Consider the following 22,375-nt stretch of genomic DNA (forward strand, 5'->3'; position numbering starts at 1 on the left):
TTCTTCTTTCTTTGCATTACCCCATTCACTTCTCAGCAGTCTGCCTATTATTCTCTATTGAAACAGTTTGCTCTTAATCATAATCACTCCATTTTAAAAATGAAGTTAAGACCACTAACTATGTCACAATGAGCCACTACTAAAGCAGTTATAGTTACTGAAGAAATAAAGTGAGACACCATGGAACCTCCTTTGCTCGGCTTCTCCAAATAAATACATCCCCTTGTTATCCACAAAACCTTTGAAGTGCATGCCATCTTTCTATTCAAATTAGGCAGCAAAGGAAAATAATTCTTCTGAAGATAACATGCAGGAAGATTCTGTGTCCTCAGGAATTGCAAAGCCAGAAGAGGCCACTGATCACGTACTGCTTCCTTAAAGTAATCCCTATTCAAGCCATACTTAAGTGGGGAAAAAAAAAGCCAATTCTGATTTTGAAATAGTCAGTGATAAAGCATTTTACATGAAACACGGATACTCTTTTTAATAACTAGCTACTTTGTGTAGCAATAGCTGCAATATTTTTTCTGTACACCAGCCTGGTCCAATTTCAACTGGCCAATATTGAATCTTGTTATATCTCTGTCTGCTAGATTAAAGAGCTCAAATTTATTTTTCTTGCAGGTACTTCTTGAGTAAGCAGCTCACTCCTTAATTTTACACATGAATTTATCACATGAAGTGAACTGTATTTGTGAATATCTGCTTTCAAGGCTTTTAAATCATTCCCATAGAGCTTTTTTTCCAATTTACCAGCATTCTTGCCTAATTAGACATGGTGTTGCTTTATTTGCTGCTGCATTTGGTAAAGCAACTGTCTCAAAAATCACACCATGGTTGACAGCTGGCAGAGGTCTCGAGGTCATCTGGTGTAACCTCTCTGCTCAAGCAGGGGTACATAGAGCTGGTATTCCCATTCAGGATTCCCTAACCAGAGTCTTTTGGATTTTAAACAGCTATTCTGGTATTAGGAATTAAAAGCCAGCATCACTTGGTCAGTATCACTATCTACGGACATAAAACATGACTGAAATGTCATTTCAGATGGGAAGGCACTCTGCTGTCTTATCAGTATGGATTGTTTCTTTGGAGGACTGTATATGATGGCATTAAAGCAGTTTGCTTTGGAACACTTCACTTGTACTTCACTGTACTGCTCTTTCATCTCATTTACTAATCCTCTAATCCTTATGTCCACAGTACATCTATCAAGTGACTTTGTTTTTATCACAGATCACTAACAAACATATAAAATAGCAAAGACAGACAAATCCCCATTATGTGTCAGCACAACTGAATTCATTTGATGATTCCCCACTAGCTATAACATTTTACGACTCTACTTAACGGATACATTTCTGTAAAAATTTTTATCTTGCTTAGATCCAGATCCAAATCCAAAACTATTTATCTTAGATAACACTCCCCCAAACCATATTTCATGGAGAAAGTCTCCTCATTCAGGTTTTCCCTGTTACCAACCTGGTGCTTCTGCTGCTGCTGCTTGCTTACATTCCTCAGGTAGGTATTGTATTTCACAATGTCTTGGCTCATCTCATCCACTCTGTCCATCAGCAGCTGCAGACTCTTCCCTAGGTGATTACTGAAATACAAGAAACATTCCTGAAAGACTGAATTTATTTTAAAAAATCTGAACTTGAAAATTCAAGTTATTTGACAAACTTTTCTGCACGAATGGCAGAGTTTGCATATTTATTTATTTATTAAGTTCCTGGTTATTTTTGTTCATGCATTTACTTGAAGATACTTTACCTGGCTTCTCCTCCTACACTGTCCTGCCCCATTACAAATATAATATTGAAATGTTTTGGTCTTTGCAAAGAACTTCCTATTTATGAAAACCTTCTGCTTAACAAGATTTATGGATTCAGGTCAAGTGTTTAAAAGAGAAAGTCTGATGCCTTTCTGGTGACACACAACCTTGAAAAACATACTAGAAAAGTTTGGTTTCAAGCTATTCCTGGCTTTTTTCAGTATTTCTGATGCTGAATGGGGGTTGTTAAATACTCTTCAGAGGTCTCTCTCATTAACTAGACTATCAAACCATGCCTGGAAGTTCAGCAGACATCACTTGGTCTTAGCTGTTGAGAGGGAGTATCGCATCCAGCCCAGCCAACTCTACATTCCATATCATAGGCAACATGGAAGCAGCTAGGCTGGGCGCGTCCTGTTCCAGTTATGTGATCTACAGCCTTGGCCAGACAAATGCAGTCTGTTAAACAACTTTTATTGTAACTGTTTTTAGCAATTGATTCAGTATTTTGCAGGAACTTAAGGTATAGTTTCCAAGTTTAAGTTTTGGAACTTTAAAGACTGGTGCCCATGGAGACTGTATTCATCCTAGATTGTGCTTACAGGGTAGTGCAGTAAAAGAAGGGTACTTACTGCTCTGTATTGATCCCTTTGATCAGAAGGCTAGGTTGTTGGCTCCAAATTTAAGCCTCACCCAGTACAACTTGGCTGAAGACCAAGGACTAAACAGCTTAACCTCATTCTTCTCTTCTTCAACTGAAATCCACTACTATTCATGGAGTTTCTTTCATAGAATCATAGAATGGGCTGGGTTGAAAAGGACCATAATGATCATCTGGTTTCAACCATCCTGCAATGTGCAGGGTCGCCAACCACTAGACCAGGCTGCCCAGAGATACATCCAGCCTGGGACTTTCAACTAAAAGCAGTTTGGTGCATTTCTATGTCAGAATCATATCTCTCAGTCACTGTTTCTATGCATGATCTGAGATTCCTACTGCCTTTTACAATGCATTCTCACCACCCCAAGTCCTTCCTACGGACTGAGGAAACTAACTGGAAGAGCCAGTAGGAAATAGCAGCGCAATGTGAAAAGGGAACAAGACACCTAATACTACACACGTCCCTTTTCAAGTGTAAAATACTCCCCAAGCCCACAGAATTCAGAACTGTAGACAGACACTTTTAATATACAGATGCAGGAGAGGATACCTGCTGAGAATGTAGCTAAGGACACTCACCATCATCAACAAGTACTGGAACAGCTATTTCACTAGCTGAGCTGCCTGCTTACCCCACAAAAGGCTGGATCAGTAATTTCTGAGCACAATTTATTTACAAGCTATAGTTTTAAACTTCAGTTGCCTACAGGGGCGGATGGTGAGGAAGACTTCAGCTACATAGCAGAAAGAAAGGCACCACTGTAATAATTATTTTTAAACTTTTTGGAAGGTTTCTTTCTTCAGCTGAAGATTTCAAGCATTATGATATTTAGAACTGTGGAATATTGCCATTGCCATGGGTGTGCATGTTTTCATTTTTACAGAGTTTATATTATACTGAGTTAGTGTAAGAACTGGATATTATCAGAACACTAATGGCCTTGCAGGGTATGCAGCCATCAGGAATACATAATTATTTTACAGATAGCATCCATATGAAATATAGCTGGTTGCAAGAAATGATTTTATGTGAATCTCTCTAGGAGCAGCTTAGTATAGCAGAATACTGGAACAGGGAGTTATTGTTAAGACACTGCAGTAATATAACATTTGCTCTCATTGCCAAGGAAACAAAAATCTAAAAACAGATAACTTAAACAGATGTGAACTGAGACATGAAGTGATAAGTATGCTCCAAATACAGAACCCGCATTTTCCTTATGTCTCATGTGCCTGATACTCTCTTTTACTCCATCTCTTTAAGAATATACAAAGGCCAATAGGAAACAATTCGTAAAAATCTATGTATGTGATGTTTAAGTCAGTTTTATTCAGCAGAAGTTTATTTGAGTGAGATTTAGAAGGTTAAACTTTATTGCTCCAGCCCATAAAACTCACCATACACTTACTCAACCCAAAAGCTCTTTTAGGTATCTCCTTACCTTATGCACTCCCATAGAAGATATCAAAACTTACACTACACAGTACCTACATGCCCAGTACACTTCACTGCAATAAAAAAAAAGTGCAAGTAATTGCTGCTCACATATCCTTAAAGATGCACTTTTCTAAAAGTCTCTGTGATAGTGAAATGGAGACAACATGGAGTTCAGCACCTGCATTTGACAAATTGTTTTGAGAGCACCAGTAATACAGAAACTGCATTTTCAATGGATACATTGAGATAGCACTAGATCACCCTACCTCAGGTATCAGCAAATATTTATAGGAGAAAAATATTAGACATACCCTAGCTGAAGGATTGTCATCATACTAAGCATCAAAAAGTCCACACAGGTGACCGTGCACCTGTTGGTGCTGTGCACTTCTTCTGTAACAGCCTTATACTTGGATAGGGTATTTTCCTATTTCCCCATATTACTCTCCTCCAAAAAGGGCAGATACATACTGAAGTGGTTGGCACAGGGATTACTTCCAATTCCTAATTCAACAGTTATCAACTGAAGTTAAAATAATTCTGGGGGTCAGAAATGGAAAGGTGTGAGTGGGCATCCCTAACCCATAGGTGACCTGGTTCTTCTGGCTGACGAGCCTTGCCTTTGGCAGTATCATGGTCTAGCTTCCATGGAAGAAGAAAGCATCACCTATATATCAAATTATACCCATTTATCATTCACTGCACAAGCGTATCCTGTTAGGATACAGATCTGGCTAAAAGACCTGAACGCAAGCTTCCCTCTTCATGAGGGAACACTCATACCACCAGAGCCTCCCATTGTGGATATATTTTAGAGGAGCAAAGGTGTGGTTTGCTGTTGCCAGCAAAGCTGGTTTAAAAGGTTCCAGCATCAGCATCTTCCTGCCTCTCCCTCTGCCCAAGGATTACAGCACTCTCAGCTGTATGGATTCAGCTGTTTGCGTGGGCACACTTCAAACCGTTCCAATGAAACACTCTACTGTAAATGCAAAAACACCCTCTGTTGGGGTTTCTTTAAACAGAGAGCAAGAGAGTGAGAGACTGAAGGAAGGGCTGGAAGGGAAGAAGAGTGGGAGCCTGGCTTTTTCCACCAGTCTATTCCACAAAGCTATTTGTACAGCCGTACTCCAAAACAGATGAGGGAATAAAAAAATCTTTGAGGGTGGGAGGGATATAGAGATGAAATGGGGATAGAGGGGAGGAATGATGCAAGCAGCTGGGGGCTGGAACCTCAACTGGCTCCGCTTCTGTAGGATTCATAGCACGGAGCTACACATGAAGCCCACATTTCCCTCAGCATCTTTAACCAGGAAAGGACTCCACACGTACTCACTAAAGGCCTGAAACACCCACAATGCATCCTCAAGTCAGAAACCAAAGCTTCAAAAAAAAGCAGGAATTCCCATAATTCTCAGCTTCCCATGTCCTGCACATTAGGTTTATCTCTTTCTACTCATAGCTTGTAAGGCCTCACAGTTTCCACTTTTGGAGAAGCTTATTTACCCATGCTGCAAAAGGGATCAGAGTACACAATCTCTGAGATCTGAGTTGCCATGCTGATCCATGCGCCCCATGTTGGAGGATGGCAACGCTGAAGCTGGAGGCATCCAAAAAGAAAGGCTCTCTGAAATTGCCCACAATCACCATAAAATAAAGTACATGAGGGGTCCATTTATTTGCATCATGAATAAAGAAAATGAGGTCAGGGAACAGCAAGGGCAAGCACAAGAAAAGCTCTATCTACCGCGCTGGTTTTCCAATTTCATCAGCTGTGCTGAGGCCCCTCTCTCCGTCACTGCTTTACGGGAAAGGTGCCACTCTGCACAGCATTACTCCTCCTGGGGGGAAACAGCGTTGTGTGGATTAGAGAGGTTCTGCTGGGCGAAGCACATCTTTTTGATTAAATATTTCTAAGGAACGTTCCCACCGCTTAGCAGAAGAACTTGTTTACATCTCCGCATTTCAGCCTGAAAACAACCTGTGCTCTTTTTAAGAGGATTTTGTTTGAATGAGATATGTAAGTCAGGAGTCTCAGAGCTCCATTCCCTTTTCTATTTTGACTTTGATGTGTGCCTTTGGGCAACACATTTGCCCTCTCTGTGTCAGCTTCCCCCATCTGCAAATTAGAGATTTTCATAATTATCTTAATAATCCATTAAACACACAGATTTCTGAATAAGCAGTACAATGAACAAAGGTTAACATTATTTTTGAATGCCAAAGTAACCCTCCTTATGTCACTTTTGTAAAAATACTGCATCTGATGTTTGAAAAATCTTGCTGCCAAGTAGATGTTACTGCAGTAAATGTTCAGCACATGTTTGCTTCTACTGACGCACACTATTAGAAAAATTGCTTAAGACAAATTGAGATATTATAGAACAACCCTATTATGAAGCTAGACCACAAAAAAGCTTTTTCTAATTTAAACTAGATCATCAATAGAATAGGGAAGAGATGGATGAGAATGGGAAAGTTGGTTGTAATTATTTCTCTGAAGATCTGGAACATTATCTGACAGGATTTTAATTCCTGAGTATCTATCAAAAGATTGGCAGTATTCCAAGGTCTTCACAAGACATTTTGGTCCTTAAGGGTAGCAGGAGGATAACAATTTGAGCAAAAGGCCTTTACTTGCTATTACTTGCTAGCTGTGTGCTATTCTGCCTTTAACTTCTTTCCCTTGAATATTCCAGTCAATTCACATTTCACAAGAGAAACACAGATTTATGCCCAAAAAGTAAAGTACTTCATACAATTATCACAAATTTACTTCAAAAGGAAAAAAGATATTAAGGTGCATTCAAAGTACCTCAAATAGGTACAGCTTCAAACTCAGACAAGGTGGGTGGTTGAACATGTGAGAATCTTGAAACAAACACTCCAGATGAGAAGAACTCGGGGTAAATAATTTCATTGCCAAAACCATTGCTTCAGAAGATTAAAAAAGGTTCAGGGATGCTCCCAAAGGACAGGAGGAAAAAAAAAAAAGCAAAGAAAAGAAAAACCTCACCCTACCTAAAATAAAGTAGCCTTAAATTTATCACCAACTAAATCTGCAGCAGCAGCGAAAGTTCATAGAGGAAAACACACCAGAACTTAGAAACAAAACGTTGATATCTGAGATTTTTCAGCCTATCCAAGGACAAAAATAAGGAAATACAAAATGAAAATAAAACTCCAGAATAGTGGTAATTTGAACTCCCCTACTTCAGGTAATATATTCTTTGACAGAAATCTTGGTAATTGAATTCAAGTAAAAATGAGTTAAATACTTAAGCAAGCAAAGTAAGTCACCCTACCTCGAATAAATGAACATTAAAGTGTTCCTAATTTGACAGATGAGTCGCATCAACGTAAGCTATCACTGAATGTAACCTGCCTGGTAACTAAAAGCAGCTCTAAATAATTAAAAAAAAACCAAATGCATTCACAATAATCTTCAAACAATCTCACTGGGATAATTTACAAGATTTTGTCTGCTTCCAATCAAACTAAGCACCTTAAGCTCCTCCAACAGACCAGGTGAGCCTAGAGAATGCTGCCAGGAAAGTCAGTTCAGGAGACATAATGCTGAGAACTGATGAATCTGTTGAATTAACTCCCCATTACTGGGAAGCAGTAGTCTTCGGTAAGCTGAAGAAACTGCTGCCAGCATAAAGGACAGTAACTATGCAAGTTCAAAGAAACACATTTAATTGAAAAGTCACTTTTAACCAGGTTTATCAAGAATCCATTTCCACTTGTGTCATTGTCAAGAACAGTGATATTTACTGCTCTAAGAAAACACCTACTGAAAATAAACTTTGATTCAGTAAGAAAAAAGCTCTCTTTTTTCCCCTGTTGTGAAAGATTCCTAAGCACAAATGGAGTTTCCTTTTTCTCTTGGATTCATGTTTTTTTCCTTCACTTCTATGATGAAAGGACCACCTCAAAAGCCTGTCTTGCACCAGGCTACAACTCCAGCACTGTCATTCCAGTAAGAAAATTAACTTGCAAATGTCTGTCTTATAGCTGAGTTAAAAGTAGCAGTACAGCACAGTTACTATGAAAGATGACAAGTCAATGAAAAACTTCACCTGTGTTTTGCGATCTGTTCAAACTCATTTCCATTTCCAGAACTGCACTGTGTGACTAGCAGCAGCCTGAGCTAGGATCCAGGCTGCTTAGTAGTCCTTATAACATGAGAAAAGTCCCAGAAGCAATAAAGGACAACACTGTCAAGTCACCTGCACACCTCCCTGCGTACTCAGCACAGTTTTCCTTTTCATGGTAAAGTGGCAGAGCTCATGAGGAATTGCTCATCTCCCACATGCAGTACCTGCCCTTTCCTCATGGCAAAAGCTTTGACAAGGCAAAAAGACTGATAGGAAGCCTGGAAGTTGGGTAGCCTGCACATCTCAGCAAAAATTCTTAACTAATTGATTAATTCCAGACACAGCAACCGTACTGGACAAATTATTGACTAAATATCCCTTGTGACATTTGTACATTCCCAAGCACAGTTCAGCCTTAGATACAATCTCTCTTGCCCAATTTCTCTAAAAGCATCACATCCCCTCAGCACGTGAATGTACGCTCTGGAAAAGAAAACAGAATGGAATGGAGTTGAAGACTACTGCTAACTCAGGGAACATATGGGCCACTAGAAACATGGAATCTTAAATAACTTTGCATGGTGAGGGGAGGAAAAAGGCCACTGGTATTCAGCTAATTTGGTTGGCAGAGTCAACAGTGGAGATCAGAATCTTGGCTGATAATACATCAAGGTAAAAAGAGTGTTACACTCCAAAAACCTATTAGTGAATATATCCCATTTCTACGCAACAAGATATTGCATCATTTTCCACATCTGGTTATTTTTAATCAGCCCAATAATAACCAAAGTAACTATACTGTGTCAAGTAAGATTTAGCTAACACCAAACTTCTGGTTGTGCTGCTACAGATGATGGCTCTTTTGTTAACATAAATGTACTTCAGGGGCAAAGTGCTACGAGAACACGAAGTTACTTAAACAGTTTCTAACATCATTAATGCTGGTTGTCACAAACATCACTCTGAGCTTTTTTTCCAGTTTCTCAGACTTTTTTTTTTTAATGAAATCTGCAACTAAAGTAAGACAAATTTATTTTTTATTGAAATTATTAACAGGATCGCTTAAAGAATACCTAACAGAATTATTTGACTTAATTTTCTGAATGCTGGTATTCTTCTGAAGCGAAGAAAATACGCACTACTGAAAGGGATACACAGTTCGAGCAGTATCACGCAGCTTTTCCTTCAGCAAAAAAACACTTGAAGGGTAAAGTCTTAACCCCATTAAAGTCAAGGCAAAGCTTCCATGGGCTGTAATGAGACTGGGATTTCACCCAAGGTGTTAAACTGTGGCTTGGGAAAGCGAATAAAAATACATCCATTATTGCAACAAGTACTTACCTGCTAGCCAGACTGAGCAATTCATGTCTATCGGCTACTGCAGATTTCTTTTCCAGTTCCCACAACATCACATTGATCAGGTATGAATTCTTAATTACAATGGGCACTTCTTCAAACATGTTTTCATAAGCAATATTTGCTTTTTTCAAACTGTGAAACAAGTTAAAAATATTTATTAAAATAACCAGTACCTCAGTTGTTCCATTTTGTTGAACTGTTGCTCCAGCTACATTAAATAGGCAATTTTGTTAAAACTTCCCATTTCCAGAGCTCCATATGCAAGCAAAAGTCAGGTCTCTCAGTTAGAGAGCATTTGCAAGGCAAAACCTCACATTTACAAAGAGTAGGAAAAGCTGCTCTACAAAAACTCTCAGAAGTCAAGCAGCTGCTTTGCTCGCTAATACATTACTTACATGAAAAAGCCTCCAGCAAAAGACTGCACTGACAGGATTAACTCTGCCCCTTCCAAAATACTTGAGTGTTTTCCCTGCCACAAGAGTTTCTTAAATAGAAGTGAACAGTTACCATACAACACCAAAACAGCTTTAAAGTCATGACTACTACAACAAGAAACAATTTCCCCAATAGCTAAATAATTAAGAATTTTACTGATGAAAATTAGATTGACAAAACAGCATGTGTTTCAGAACAATTAAATTCTATGGTGGATATTAAAATACAAGTTTATAGTGCACTTTTTTTTTTTTTAAATATAACAACTACTGTTAATGTTTTAAAATAAAGCAGATACTAACACCTTCCATAAAATCCAGAAAAAAAGCATGGTATATGTTTCCAAGTAAGTATATCCTTAACTTCTCTGTGTGCGTATGGAATCTTGAAACAAAACCATTCTTTTGTTTGTTTGTTTTTTTCCCCACTAAGGACCAGATTTGTTTGTTCATTATGCAAATGTTATCTTTAGACACTGAGCAATGAAGTTACTTAGTTTCTCCTCAATGAATGAAGTTTGACAAGTGCTTGTGCTTTTGTTGTTGAACACCAAGCTGTTTGGGGAAAAAGGAGACAACTCAGGCCTACATCTATTACAAGCAACTATTCTTTTCAAACTAATTATCTTTACTCAAGAAGATAGTGTCCACATGGGGGAGTTCATTTGGAATAAACACAGAAGACCAGCTATTGTAGAATACCTGTTCAATTTTCCATCTGGAAAAAACCAGCTCAAAGACAGACCAGCTACTTCCCCTTCTCTCTGTGCTTCCTCCCTTTCTTTTCTAATATTTTTTGACCCTGCTCCCAGATACAGCTACCTTCACCATATTCCTCACAGCCAGCCTGTCAGCCATCTCCAAAATCAGCCTGAGTCCCCCCCGCTTCTGCCCTCATTGAAATGCCCAATGACAGACTTCCGTTCCTTCTCAATGACTGTATCAGTACACATCTATCATCGCACATAACACATCCAGTTTCCCAGCACGTGCTGTTACATGAGATTTTAAAAATACAGTATTTCATCATCCCATGTACATCCCTGCACCCAAATAATCCAGGTAGATCATGAGAAATCATTCTTCTCAATTACTTACGCTTCTGGAGAGAAGTCTTTTTCTTTGCAAACTTCCATCAGTTTGGGAGTCAACCGATATGCCTTCAGTGACAAAGACCCTTGGGCAGTCTTAATGGGATCTATAATCAAAAATGAAGGAAGAATATTAATATAAACTCCAGATTGCTTTCTAATTCAGTAGATGAGTTACATGAACAGGAGGCAAAAATCTAAACAGTCTTCTTAGAAAAATAAGATAATCAACACATTTACATTGAAATGTAAAATACAGCCTAACTATATACAATGAGGCTGATTAATAAACATAACTTGGAGAACACAGTGGGGATAGAGAACCCTCCTACCCATAACATTATTTTCCCATTAAAGGTCTAATTCACATTTTCTTTTCCTTAATGCGAACTATCCGTATAACTTATGTAACAGCGACCTCATTTAAATAAATATTTTCCCCTCTAGTTATTATGCAGTAAATCAAAATATTCGTTAAACAGCATTTTATACGAAAATAGTATTTTTGAGTAGCAATAAGCTAATTCAGATCAAGTTGCCCTGCTGCTTGGTGCACAACGGCGTAACTGGTATATAAATTTTTAATTTTGCCGTGACATACTATACTGAATGCAGGGGGAAATTTTCTAAACAAACTGCTACATTCCTAGGACAAAGAAGCTTAACACTTGCTGCATGATAATGGCTGAATCATGCCAACATTAGAATAAAAGCTGTGTTAACATTCATGTTGTCTGAAACTTAACGCAGTAAAACTTTTAGCAATCGGTGATAAAATGAAAACCAAAATAGACTGAAACAAGTGGAAAATTCATCAAGGTCTGATGATGCAATGTTTCCAGCCAATATAAGTATACTTTAACAACTTGTTCTTTACTGTAATCCAATTGTTAACATACTGAAACAATTTTGGGGCAGCTCATAAGATTGATCGTATTCATTAGTATTTTTTCTGACAGATACTCAGGACGTTACATTTACTTCTCAGCTGGAAACTATATGCAAGTCTGCCAGATATGGCAAACTGTGAGTGTTTGGGGAGGGGGAGGCTATAAAGCTGTTAAATTGCCTACGGTTCTGATACAGCACAGAACATCTGGTCTGGAGAGCTTGAGGAAACACCATTAAATAGGCAGAAAAGAAAAAAATCTTTGTGCTAAGAAACAGTCCAGGTTTTGTATGCTTCTGTCAGAGGTATAAAAAAACTTGGCAATTCGTGTCATGATTGGTCAGTCACGTACAGAGCCAGACACGCTAGCAATCGGGGTTTGTTAGACATCTGGTCGAGTTCCACCAGCCCCTCCGACGAGGGAGGGGAGATGAAGGAATAAAAATGAAGCAGCTACTCCAGCATTCCAAAACGTACACATCAGGGCTCTGATAGCAAGAAAAATAAACAGAAAGAAGGAAACCCTGTCTAGACTTAGCTGCTGCTGAGGCTGCCGTAGACACAGGGTTGGTATTTACTTGAAAAGGCCTGCCAGGCTACTCTTACAGGCAAAAGACAGAATACAAAAATAGTAGTAATAATATTAAGAGGGGAAAAGAATAATAAAGGAAACCTCATACTAACCGTAAATGAGAACTACAGACTCCTCAATTGCGTGCTGGTAACTGAACTGGGAGTCCAGGAGGGCACGGGTGACAAAAGAGCCATAGTATGTGGACTGGTACCAGCCAACGTGAAGATGATCAATGTTTACGTGGCGAAGGCTTCGCATCATTTCCATCTGGTATTGAACTAGATTAAATGAAAATTATGTTTAGAAAGTAAACTTACACAATTTGTGCTATTTCTAGAGAGTGTTTTATATCCAATGACTAAATTGTACTACTTTTTTTCATTGTTTTTTTTTCATTCACTGCGTAGAAGCGTGCTTCTGCACTAACTAGACTATCTGCAGGAAAATACAGGGCTTCCTCTGAACGTAAGGCTAGCCTAAGCAAGCAGACTTTCTTTTTTCAGCTGGACTTAATTGCTAAAGCGATCAACAAACTGTTACGTCTCATTTACAGTGCGTATTACTTGCTCATTCATAAAAAAATTGCAGATACCAGGTTTCATTAACCAGTAGTAATTTACCATTTTTTAAAAAAATAAATAGTGATTTAAATTATGGTACTGCTAGGAATTAAATAATATTCCTTTAGATCCAAAAATAATCTAATGTAAATACAAAACAGGAAAGAACTTTGTGCCTTCTTCACAGTTTAGAACTACATTTTCAGTATTATAATTTGGGGCACCCGCTATAGATGTCAGACGGATTCAATTGCATTTATCTTCAACTTTTAAACACTGTTTCTTTTATATATATATATATAAAGTACATATATATATATAAGATGGATAGATAAGTATTATACATAATACACACACAGAGTAAGTTATATTAGCAGAGAAATTTTTTTTTGTTTTTTTCTTTTTTTACACCCACAGCTGTAATGTTTTATTGTATCAATGAACAAATTCTGTTTCTACCAAATGCCTCATTCAGACAGATTACCATGATGGAAAAGCATTCTATTAAGCAATGTATAACATGCTCCAATCAAGCAGTTCCACACACCTCGTCGCTTATCAGACCTTCTAGACAGACACTGCCTGGTGACTGTGTATGAGGGGACCGACTTCTGAGTGCCAGTCCTCACAGCCAAACAACAGGAAATCAGATGCAACAGTACTATGCAATCCTCCAGTTTTGTCTGCTGCTCCAAAATTTGCAAAAACAATGCCATCCTATGCATTCATTTTTGCGTGTTTTTTTCCCATGGGTTCTCCTTGCACAGATGAAAATATGATATTCATTATAAAAGAAAGCCACATAAATTAATTAGATAATAGAACGTGCTAAGTGTTCAGAACCCACTTTATATCATTTCCAGAATAAAAAACAATTACATCCTTTAAAGATATGAGGAGATATTTCTCAAGAACGGACACATTTTTCCAACTTATCACACACAAAGCACAAACCAAATTCTGCAGTCTGCTAACCCTTTTAAATTACAATGTCTTAAGTAATCTACATACGTTTGTATAAGCACTTGCAGACTTTTTCCATCAGCATATGTTGGTGCCTGCATTCTATTTCATAATGCCTTAATATAAATGACTTACAATTTGCGTTTCACCCAGGACACCAACGATAACCTAGAACCCCACAGCTAACACAGCAAAACCATCCAGGTTCAGTCTGAAATGCCATGTGCCTGTATGCAAAAAGGCCCGCGCCACGGGGCTGCCACTGCACCGCGGCACATCTAAAGGTGTCACTGCTTCCCAGGACAGCCAGCTAACTGGAACCGATCAAACAGCTCTTTTAGAGTCGCTACGAACACCTTTCCCCTTGCCAGACTGAAATAAAATAAACGTTAATCCCCTTTTCATTGCACAGCTTCCAGAAATACAGGACAGCTTCAGGAATCCTCCTTAACTCAGCAGCCCCCGCTGTTTTAGCAGGTAGTGTCTCAAGACATTTCCCACTTTTCTAACAAAAACAAAGTCAAGATCTAGCTTGTCAGAGAAGCACGGTCCTTACATTTAATGATTTGGTCGTTTTTTTCTTCCCTTTTCTCCTACTTTTTACAATTAAAACATACAGATTACAATTATTTCCCAGAATTGCAAGACTACTGCTACGACCACGATTTTAAATAGAAAAAGCATATGATACATTCAATAAATGTGGAAAATGTAGGTAGAATGGGCTATTTTGGTTTAAAGAATGTTTTTAAAAATATACCTGTGTAGAAAGCAACTAAGACTTGCTTTTGACATGACTTGCAAAGACATGAAATTACGGCTAAATCCTTTCTAGCTAGATGAAGTCATGAAAAAGAAAAAACAGATTTTCAAAAGCAGTTGACAGAGAGGAACTTTTAGTTGTTAAGAAAATAGATGCAGATTTTCAGACTGTTCATCTACACTACCAATTGCAGTGCTGATTTTCTTAAAATTGAAGTTGTAGTCAAAATCAAAGTGATCATGGAGTGATAGAAAAAGTGTTTTCTATACAGATTTCCATGAAATCATCTGGTAAACCCATTCCGGTACTTTCTCCTTTAAGAGATCATAAGGAGATGTTAAAGATAGGGAACACCCTACGAAAACATCCAGATCTTTGTAAGTCTGAATAAAGGTATGTCATGCTCTTACAAGTGTAAGTGTAACCCAAAAATTACATTCAAGGACTTCTTGTCTTAAACACAGCATCATGTAACTGAACAGAAGTGTGAGAGACATCACGTAAAAGAAAGGCCTCACTGAAAAGCATCCAGATTTCAAGTCAGCAGTTTCTCCTCCCATGACTGTTAGCAGTTAGATGATAATGAAGGCAATAGTGGAAAAATCTCAAAGAACCAATAAAGCATCAATAGCTAACATCTCTGCCTTGGGAAAACAACTGCAGAAATTAAAACATGATGCAGTTCCCACCAGAGAGAAATGGAAACTCTTTTAACCAAACATATATATTTTATAACATGTATTAGCAGCTAGATAGCTCCAAGAGCTGCCAACTTGCACAAATGTATAACAGTCCCTAAATTGCTTTTGTTGATATCATTACTGCCATTTCTTTACATCTTTTGCCTGCTCTACAAAGCATCATGTATTTAACTAGAAGTTAAGTACAGACTAGGGAAGAGCTTTCTCCTATCGAGTCCTCAGTCTGCTAGGACTTGGGAAAGTCAAGCACTCTGACAAGGAGTTCACTGTTTCAAACCATAGCGTTTGGAAACGCGGGTGCCCTCCAAGTCTGAGAATGCCCGGAGCTTAAATGAGCAAGGAAAAGGGCCAAGGAATGGTCAAGTCAGACCAGAATGCAGTGAAATTTGCATTTTTAAGCAAATTATTTGCTCAGAAGCTTCCTTATGATGAGGTAAGCTATCAGACATGTCTGCACTTCATGTTTCTTGCATTAAAAACGCACTCATTGCACCTCTACCTCCTAAGCACCTGGCAGGAGTGGATTTTTTGAACAGACGATCTTTTTCACTACCGTTAAAATACACATTTCCTCTAAAATTACAGTTTTTCACTTGTTTGCAAACACATTCAACAGGGAAGCAGGAGGGAAGAAAAAAAGAAAAGGCAGCTAGCAAGCATTATAATTAATTTCAAGCAAAAAAAGAAAGCACAAAACTGTACAGTTTGGGTGCTTTGCTTGAATCTGACTGACACTTGTCTGTACAAAAAAAATCCTGACAATTAACTAAAAGCAGAAACAGAAAAGACTATTGCAGATGTTCGGGGGATATTTCTTCCATGATTTAAACTACACTTTAACAAACTTATCGTAAGAGATTGAAGGAAATACTAAAAAAAAAATAAAAATCTTCTTTTCCAAAAAGCAACAGCAACTCTGGAATCTAGAATTTTACACATATATCCTCTACATTAACAAGAAAGTAACATACACAAATTTGTATAACGGATCAGAGACAATACCAAGAACTGAACACTGATGTGGTGACCCATTTAACATTAGGGACAACTCAGCCGCATTCCTTAAATATCTTAAAATAGCTTCAGTCAATAATTTTGCTATTCAAAAACCTGATTTAGGAATACGCCAAATCAACTGAGACACTGAAAAAGAAAATAAACAGTCCATGTGATGATTTTAAAATGCAAACAAGTTTAAGACACCAGAGATCACAAACAATTGGCAAACTCACATTCTGCTTGAAATAACAGCTTATTTCCAAAACTATTCTGTAACAAATGTTCCTGTAACGGCCTGATACATGATGCAAGTCTATTCAACACTCTAAAATTATATTATTTTCTCTATAAACAATTCATTAAAATCCAGCCCTTATGAGGTCACATACCAATGTACATGTTGCCAAAATCCAGTTCTGAAATAGTTATTGTCAGATGAGGTGTATTTCAAGGTGGCCACACTCACATTACTGGTAAATGTTACGATGTGAAATATTGATCAAAGATGACCCAGAACCAATACATTTGATGGTACCTTAGATGTGCAGGGCCTCAATTTCCAAAACACACTTTGAAGTCGCTATATCTTAAGAAGTCTGGTTTGAAGAGCAGCAATGGACATGCCTCCAAAAAAAAAAAAAAAAAACCACACCAAAAAAACCCAAACACCTCCAAAGTGGAAAAACTCAGTACCAGTGCTGTGGACTGCTCTGCCATCCTTGCTCATCCATCGCACAGCACGGCACTACCAAAGAAACCAGCAACCACTAACATTTGCATAACCTTCAGCCTGGATTTCACAATTAAGCGTGTTTGCATTCAGCAAATCGGTCCTTCAGCTACGAACTTGAGAATCACAAGTTATATATGGCACATGAGAGCACATCAAGCAATTTCAAGAGCAATTCAGAAGCATTCTCAGCCCCAGGGACTGCCCAGACCACCTGAGGATAAATATTATTTTCTTGCAGAACTTTGGGCAGTCAGAAGACAGAAACTAAAGCCTATCAAAAGCCACAGTAACCAGCTCCTGCTCTAACACTTATCTGGATTTAACTGACAATACAGACACGGCCAATTTTGGTTATTCTGGTCAAATTATATTGAAAACCAGCCAAAACATCCCTTTTACAGCACCACTACTAACATAGGCAATATTTTTAAGGCAATTAATCTGTCTCTTTTGAAGTGCTACCCTGTGGCAGCAAGCGTACTAAACAAGTGCTATACACTACATGGTACTTTTTAGCAGCACAAAAAAATTCTGTTTTTCCTATACATATTAAACTTTGCCAAACCACATGTATGCATCAAACAGTATCTTCAATGACTAAAACAAGCTAGCAGATGCTAGTTCAAGGAACTAGTATATGCATTTGAAAAGAAGGAAAATTGATGTATTTAATTTAATTAAGCTCAGAGAATTATGGAGACAACAGATTAATTTTTTTCCCTCCACACATACAATCCCAATTAATTGCCTAAAAAACTATGAATCACATAGACCGCATCTATTGATAACTCAAATTTTGAAAATACAAATATAATTACCACCACAACCAACTTATTCTGGTTAAAAAATAAAAATATGAAGGACGGGCAAGGGGAGCCAAGAAAATAGTTAATTCTAGTGATAGCAATATATTATCTAAAACAGCCTTTAGATGCCACTGAAACATATTTCAAGCTTAAGACTGCAACACATGTGCATGTATTTGCAGATTTTTATCTATATCCAACTCCCAGCTTCTCCCAAGACAAACGCAGAAGTGGAATAACTCAACAATTCACCTATTCAGGGAGAAAAAAATTAAAAGTAAATATTGCCTTCCTCAATAATATTCATTTCCTCCACTGAAATATCAAATTGGTTACAAAACAGTACTCCATTTTATGAATCTTTGCTATAGTGGCTGAAAGCACCTGATCTCCTCTAAATTTGGAAGCTAAGCAGACCAGGGCCTGTGAATAGCTGGTTGGGAAAAAAAATCACCTTATAACAGGCAAAAGTCTAGGAGTCATAGTCAATCATAAGACCACAGAAACAGATCAAGAGATCTTTTAAGTCAAAAGACTTAATTCAACTCCATTCTATTTGCTACAATCGGGGATGAAAAAAGAAGGGGCTGAAAATGCATGTCCAAAGTGGATTTCATTTTTCTAAAGGAATTGTTACATTTTGATAAGTTAGCAACTCAAGTGGAAAAATTATAACTCTTGCTTTTCTAACGGTGCTTTTATTTTTTAATAGAGATCATGGGATAAATTGAAATTAAAATCTGAAGCAATCACCTCCGTTTGTGCTACTGATGCTCTGCGAAGAGGGAGCCCAACCGACTTCTGAAAAGGTGATTACTACAGAAACTGAAGATTTGATAGTCTCAACACTTTCTAAAGCCAAAAGGCCTCCACTGTATGAGAAAGAAGGGGTGACACAAAAGAGGGAAAAGTAACTCTTTAAAGCAACTATTAATTGTATAAGCTCAGCAAGCAGCTTCATCGCTACTGTTGGTTACAAGCATAGAATCATTAAGTTTGGAAAAGACCACTAGGATGATCTAGTCCAACCACCAAGCCATCCCCACCATGCCCACTAAACCACGTCCCCTCAGTACCACATCTACCCCACACACGGGGGTGTGCGTGACAGGGCAATGGGAAAGCAGCAAATGGAAGCACACCACTTCCTGCACATGTGCTGGCATGCACCCAGCGCTCTCTGACAGGAAGCATGGAGCTCCAGCCTCAGCACATAACCACTGAATAAGGAGGCAATCAAACCAATCAAGCTATCAAATCATTTCATTATAACGTAAGTGAATACTCAAATGAACCTTTGGAAAAGCTAAGTAAATCTTACTGACCACACAATACTCTACAATTCAAGAAAATGGCAATTCACATTATTTCTGAACAAACACATTGGAGCCTCATGAAGAACTTAGAAGAAATGGGCAGGACTGTCAAGGTGACTTCCAAAATTGTCTCTTGAAGTATGCAGCAGTATTCCAAAGGATGGAAGCAATACAACGCTTCCCGAAATATTAACACAATTAACTTAAAACAATTTAGGAGACAAGTCTTCTAAAAACATTTTTAATGCCGAATTTCACTCAAAACCAATATTTTGAAGTTAAAGATGAAATTAAGCAATACAAATTCCACTATTTTGTTGACAATGATCCTTAAGAAAGAACTGTCAAACAACTAATGCAAGACATTTTAAAGGTTTTCTGCCACATATCTGGAGTAGTTTTCTGGGCATATATGTATGTAACAAACTACATCTTCACCGTATTCTACAAACACTCATCACTTAATCTTCAGTCTCTTTCTATAAGGCAGGTAAACATTCTCAATATTTAAAATACGAATAGTTTAGTACTACTATTTTTTGTGTGTTGGTAGAAGATGCATATCATACAAGATTAAAATCTCCATCAAGAAAAAGTTTCAATCAGCACTACATTGTCATAGTAAGAACTGCCACCTGGACAATCCAATTCTTGCTTTCCTCCTGAAAGAAAAATAAGATGCTATCTAATTTCCTAACAAAAATCAAACTCCTAATGAAAGCATCAAATGTTTTCTATCAGAAATGCATTCCCATCAGCTTCATCTCCTTCAAGCCTTTAGTTATACAATTTTAGCCCAATGAAGGTGATTCTAGGTGCTAAAATGCAAAATATGATCGAAAAGTATGAAAAAGAGCCAGCACGGCCAAAAACAAGGCCAGTCGTTGGGTACAGTAACCTATTACTCAACTGAACACCTCCTTTAAAAATATAAATATTTAAGAGGCCAAATTCCTAAAGAATATTTCTTAAGATTCTCTACCAGTCGTCGATTTTTGCTTGTTTATTCATTACAAAATATTAGCAACATACCTAGGAGTGCTAATGAGTTACGAAGAAAGTGAGAACACAGTAAAACAAGACTGTATGGTGAAAATCTAATTTCTTCCCTGTGTAAGCATCAAACTGATTAATGGATATGCTCCAATACATTTTTATGAAATTTTCTATTACAAAAATACTCAGAGTTCTTACTAATTTATAAGTAAAAATACTGGAAATGTTTGAAGATTAATGAATTACATAGTCATTTCCTTTTAAAAAAACGTTCTCACATGCAACAATTTGAGAGGAGAATCAGGACAATGTAGTGTTATACTATATATATCACAAGAAAGTCTCATTTTGTTAAGAACTTTTCAGTAAGAAAATTGATAGCGACTTCACATAAGAGATTTGGAGGCTTTAAATCCCTCCACTTCCCCAGTAAAGAAAAAGATTTTGTAAAATTTGGTAGTTTGCGTAACTTGTACCATTTTGTACCATTTTTGCACTGCAAAAGCATGTCAAGGGAGAAAGAGCATCTCCAACAGCTTGCCAAGAGCCAAAAAAAACCCTCTCATTTTACCAGATACAATGAAGCAAGTGGTTTTCTGATGGCTTGGTATTAAATATCCACACATCTTGTTTTGAAGAATCTCTCGCACTGTTCTCACGTTTCAAGCTCGCAAAATGTGGTCCAAACATTGAAGCAGACACCCCACTCACAAAATAATTTTCATGGGTTGTCTTTACTGTAAATCACAACTTATTAAAAGAAAATTCATTGCTACAGATTGTTTCTTCAGTTGGAAATTACACAAGCTATTTGTTTTCCACGACCGCCATCAGCCCATAACGCAGGGATAAGACTGTTAAGACATTTGGCAGGGAGAATAAGTCAAGAAAAGTTCTGATTTCTGGCAAAGCATAGGAAGAATGTGGTTGCTACCCCCTTAAGCACATGTCTTTTGAATCAAAATTACACAAGTATCTAGCTTTCAAATGTGTTAAGCACACTTGGAATAAAAGACAAGCTGCCTCAGGCTTACAACGTCTTCCACTGGGAGCCCACTGGCACAGCACAGGAACCCACTGGGTGCCAGGCCAGAAACAGTTAACAGGTACGGGAAGAAAGAAGGGACCCCACACAACCCCAAATCTCACATTCATTTTACAAAGCCTACTGGTTTTATACAGCCCCGGTGCTGTTAGTCACCAATTAAACAGTAGTAAAATGCTGCATTCATTTCTTTCTTTACAGTCAGCGCTTAACTCTCACCCCTCATTTAAAGCAGTAACAGGGAACTCTGTGCAATACCTCAATAAACAGTGTCACAAGGATGTTTCAGTAGGTCTCTTACAACACTGACGCCTCTTTGTAACACATCCCATGCAGAATGTGGCTGTTTAGTTGTCCATGATGCAGATGACTGAGATTTCACGCTCAGGTGTCTTAGAAGACAGCGACTAAGAGGCATGAAAGCACCAGCCAAGGCTACTTAAGCTTCTATCCCAGCTGTCCTACTACCTATGGGCACTCATCTCTAACAGCCAAGGTCCTGAAGCCATGACCAGCATACCTGTCATCCACATATGGCATGACTTGGTCTGAAGCCAAACAAGATCCAAAACTGCCTCTCTGCTACGACATGTGGGGACATGCACTGACTTTGAGATAGAATGAGTCAAGTCCTCTCACTTGCCATCCCTGTCACAATAAAACCCTTTACTCTTCTTCAGCTTGTACACTGACAGCTCTGAGATGGGCTGGTTCCCTGCTTGTTCACTACTTAAGCTACAGACCCAGTGACTACACAGAAGACAATAGGTAATTATCCATTGATAGTGGGTGATGTAGTTGAATGAATCTTAAGATTCATTAAGGGAAAAAAATGCCAAGCTTTAACATCCAAGGGCTAACAAAAAAACATCTCAACACGTATGTTTCTGAAAGGCTAATGGAACAACTCCTCCAGCTAGCTTTTTCTATAAAGGAAATGAAATTCTTGTGTTGCACATGTGGAGGCTGTGGACCTAGACTTAGCTGATGCCTAATGAGAGACAGAACTGAGAATATGAAATAACTACCTTTTTTTTTTTTAATATAGTAAAATATTCACAAGGAATACACATTACATTGATATTTTATTGTAGTATGCTGGTTATCAAGAGTTGCTCTCAATTCTCTCTTAAGATACAAACTGATTGAAAGGAATTGATTGTAGGTGGGCTGAGG

The 22,375-nt window shown here is 38.0% G+C and overlaps 1 protein-coding gene across 1 annotated transcript in view; it reads right to left on the reverse strand.

The window, feature by feature from the left end:
* Positions 1-22,375, reverse strand: part of EIF3H (eukaryotic translation initiation factor 3 subunit H) — an 80,461-nt gene that overhangs the window by 4,278 nt on the left and 53,808 nt on the right. Inside the window, exons 3-6 of the mRNA XM_021387201.1 lie at positions 12,428-12,595; positions 10,862-10,961; positions 9,312-9,461; positions 1,483-1,603 (exon numbers count right to left, since the gene is read on the reverse strand). Coding sequence (XP_021242876.1) covers positions 1,483-1,603; positions 9,312-9,461; positions 10,862-10,961; positions 12,428-12,595 — 539 coding nt within the window. The remainder of the gene's footprint in view (positions 1-1,482; positions 1,604-9,311; positions 9,462-10,861; positions 10,962-12,427; positions 12,596-22,375) is intronic.

This window comes from Numida meleagris, chromosome 2, assembly GCF_002078875.1.
Source record: "Numida meleagris isolate 19003 breed g44 Domestic line chromosome 2, NumMel1.0, whole genome shotgun sequence".
NCBI classification, from domain to species: domain Eukaryota; kingdom Metazoa; phylum Chordata; class Aves; order Galliformes; family Numididae; genus Numida; species Numida meleagris.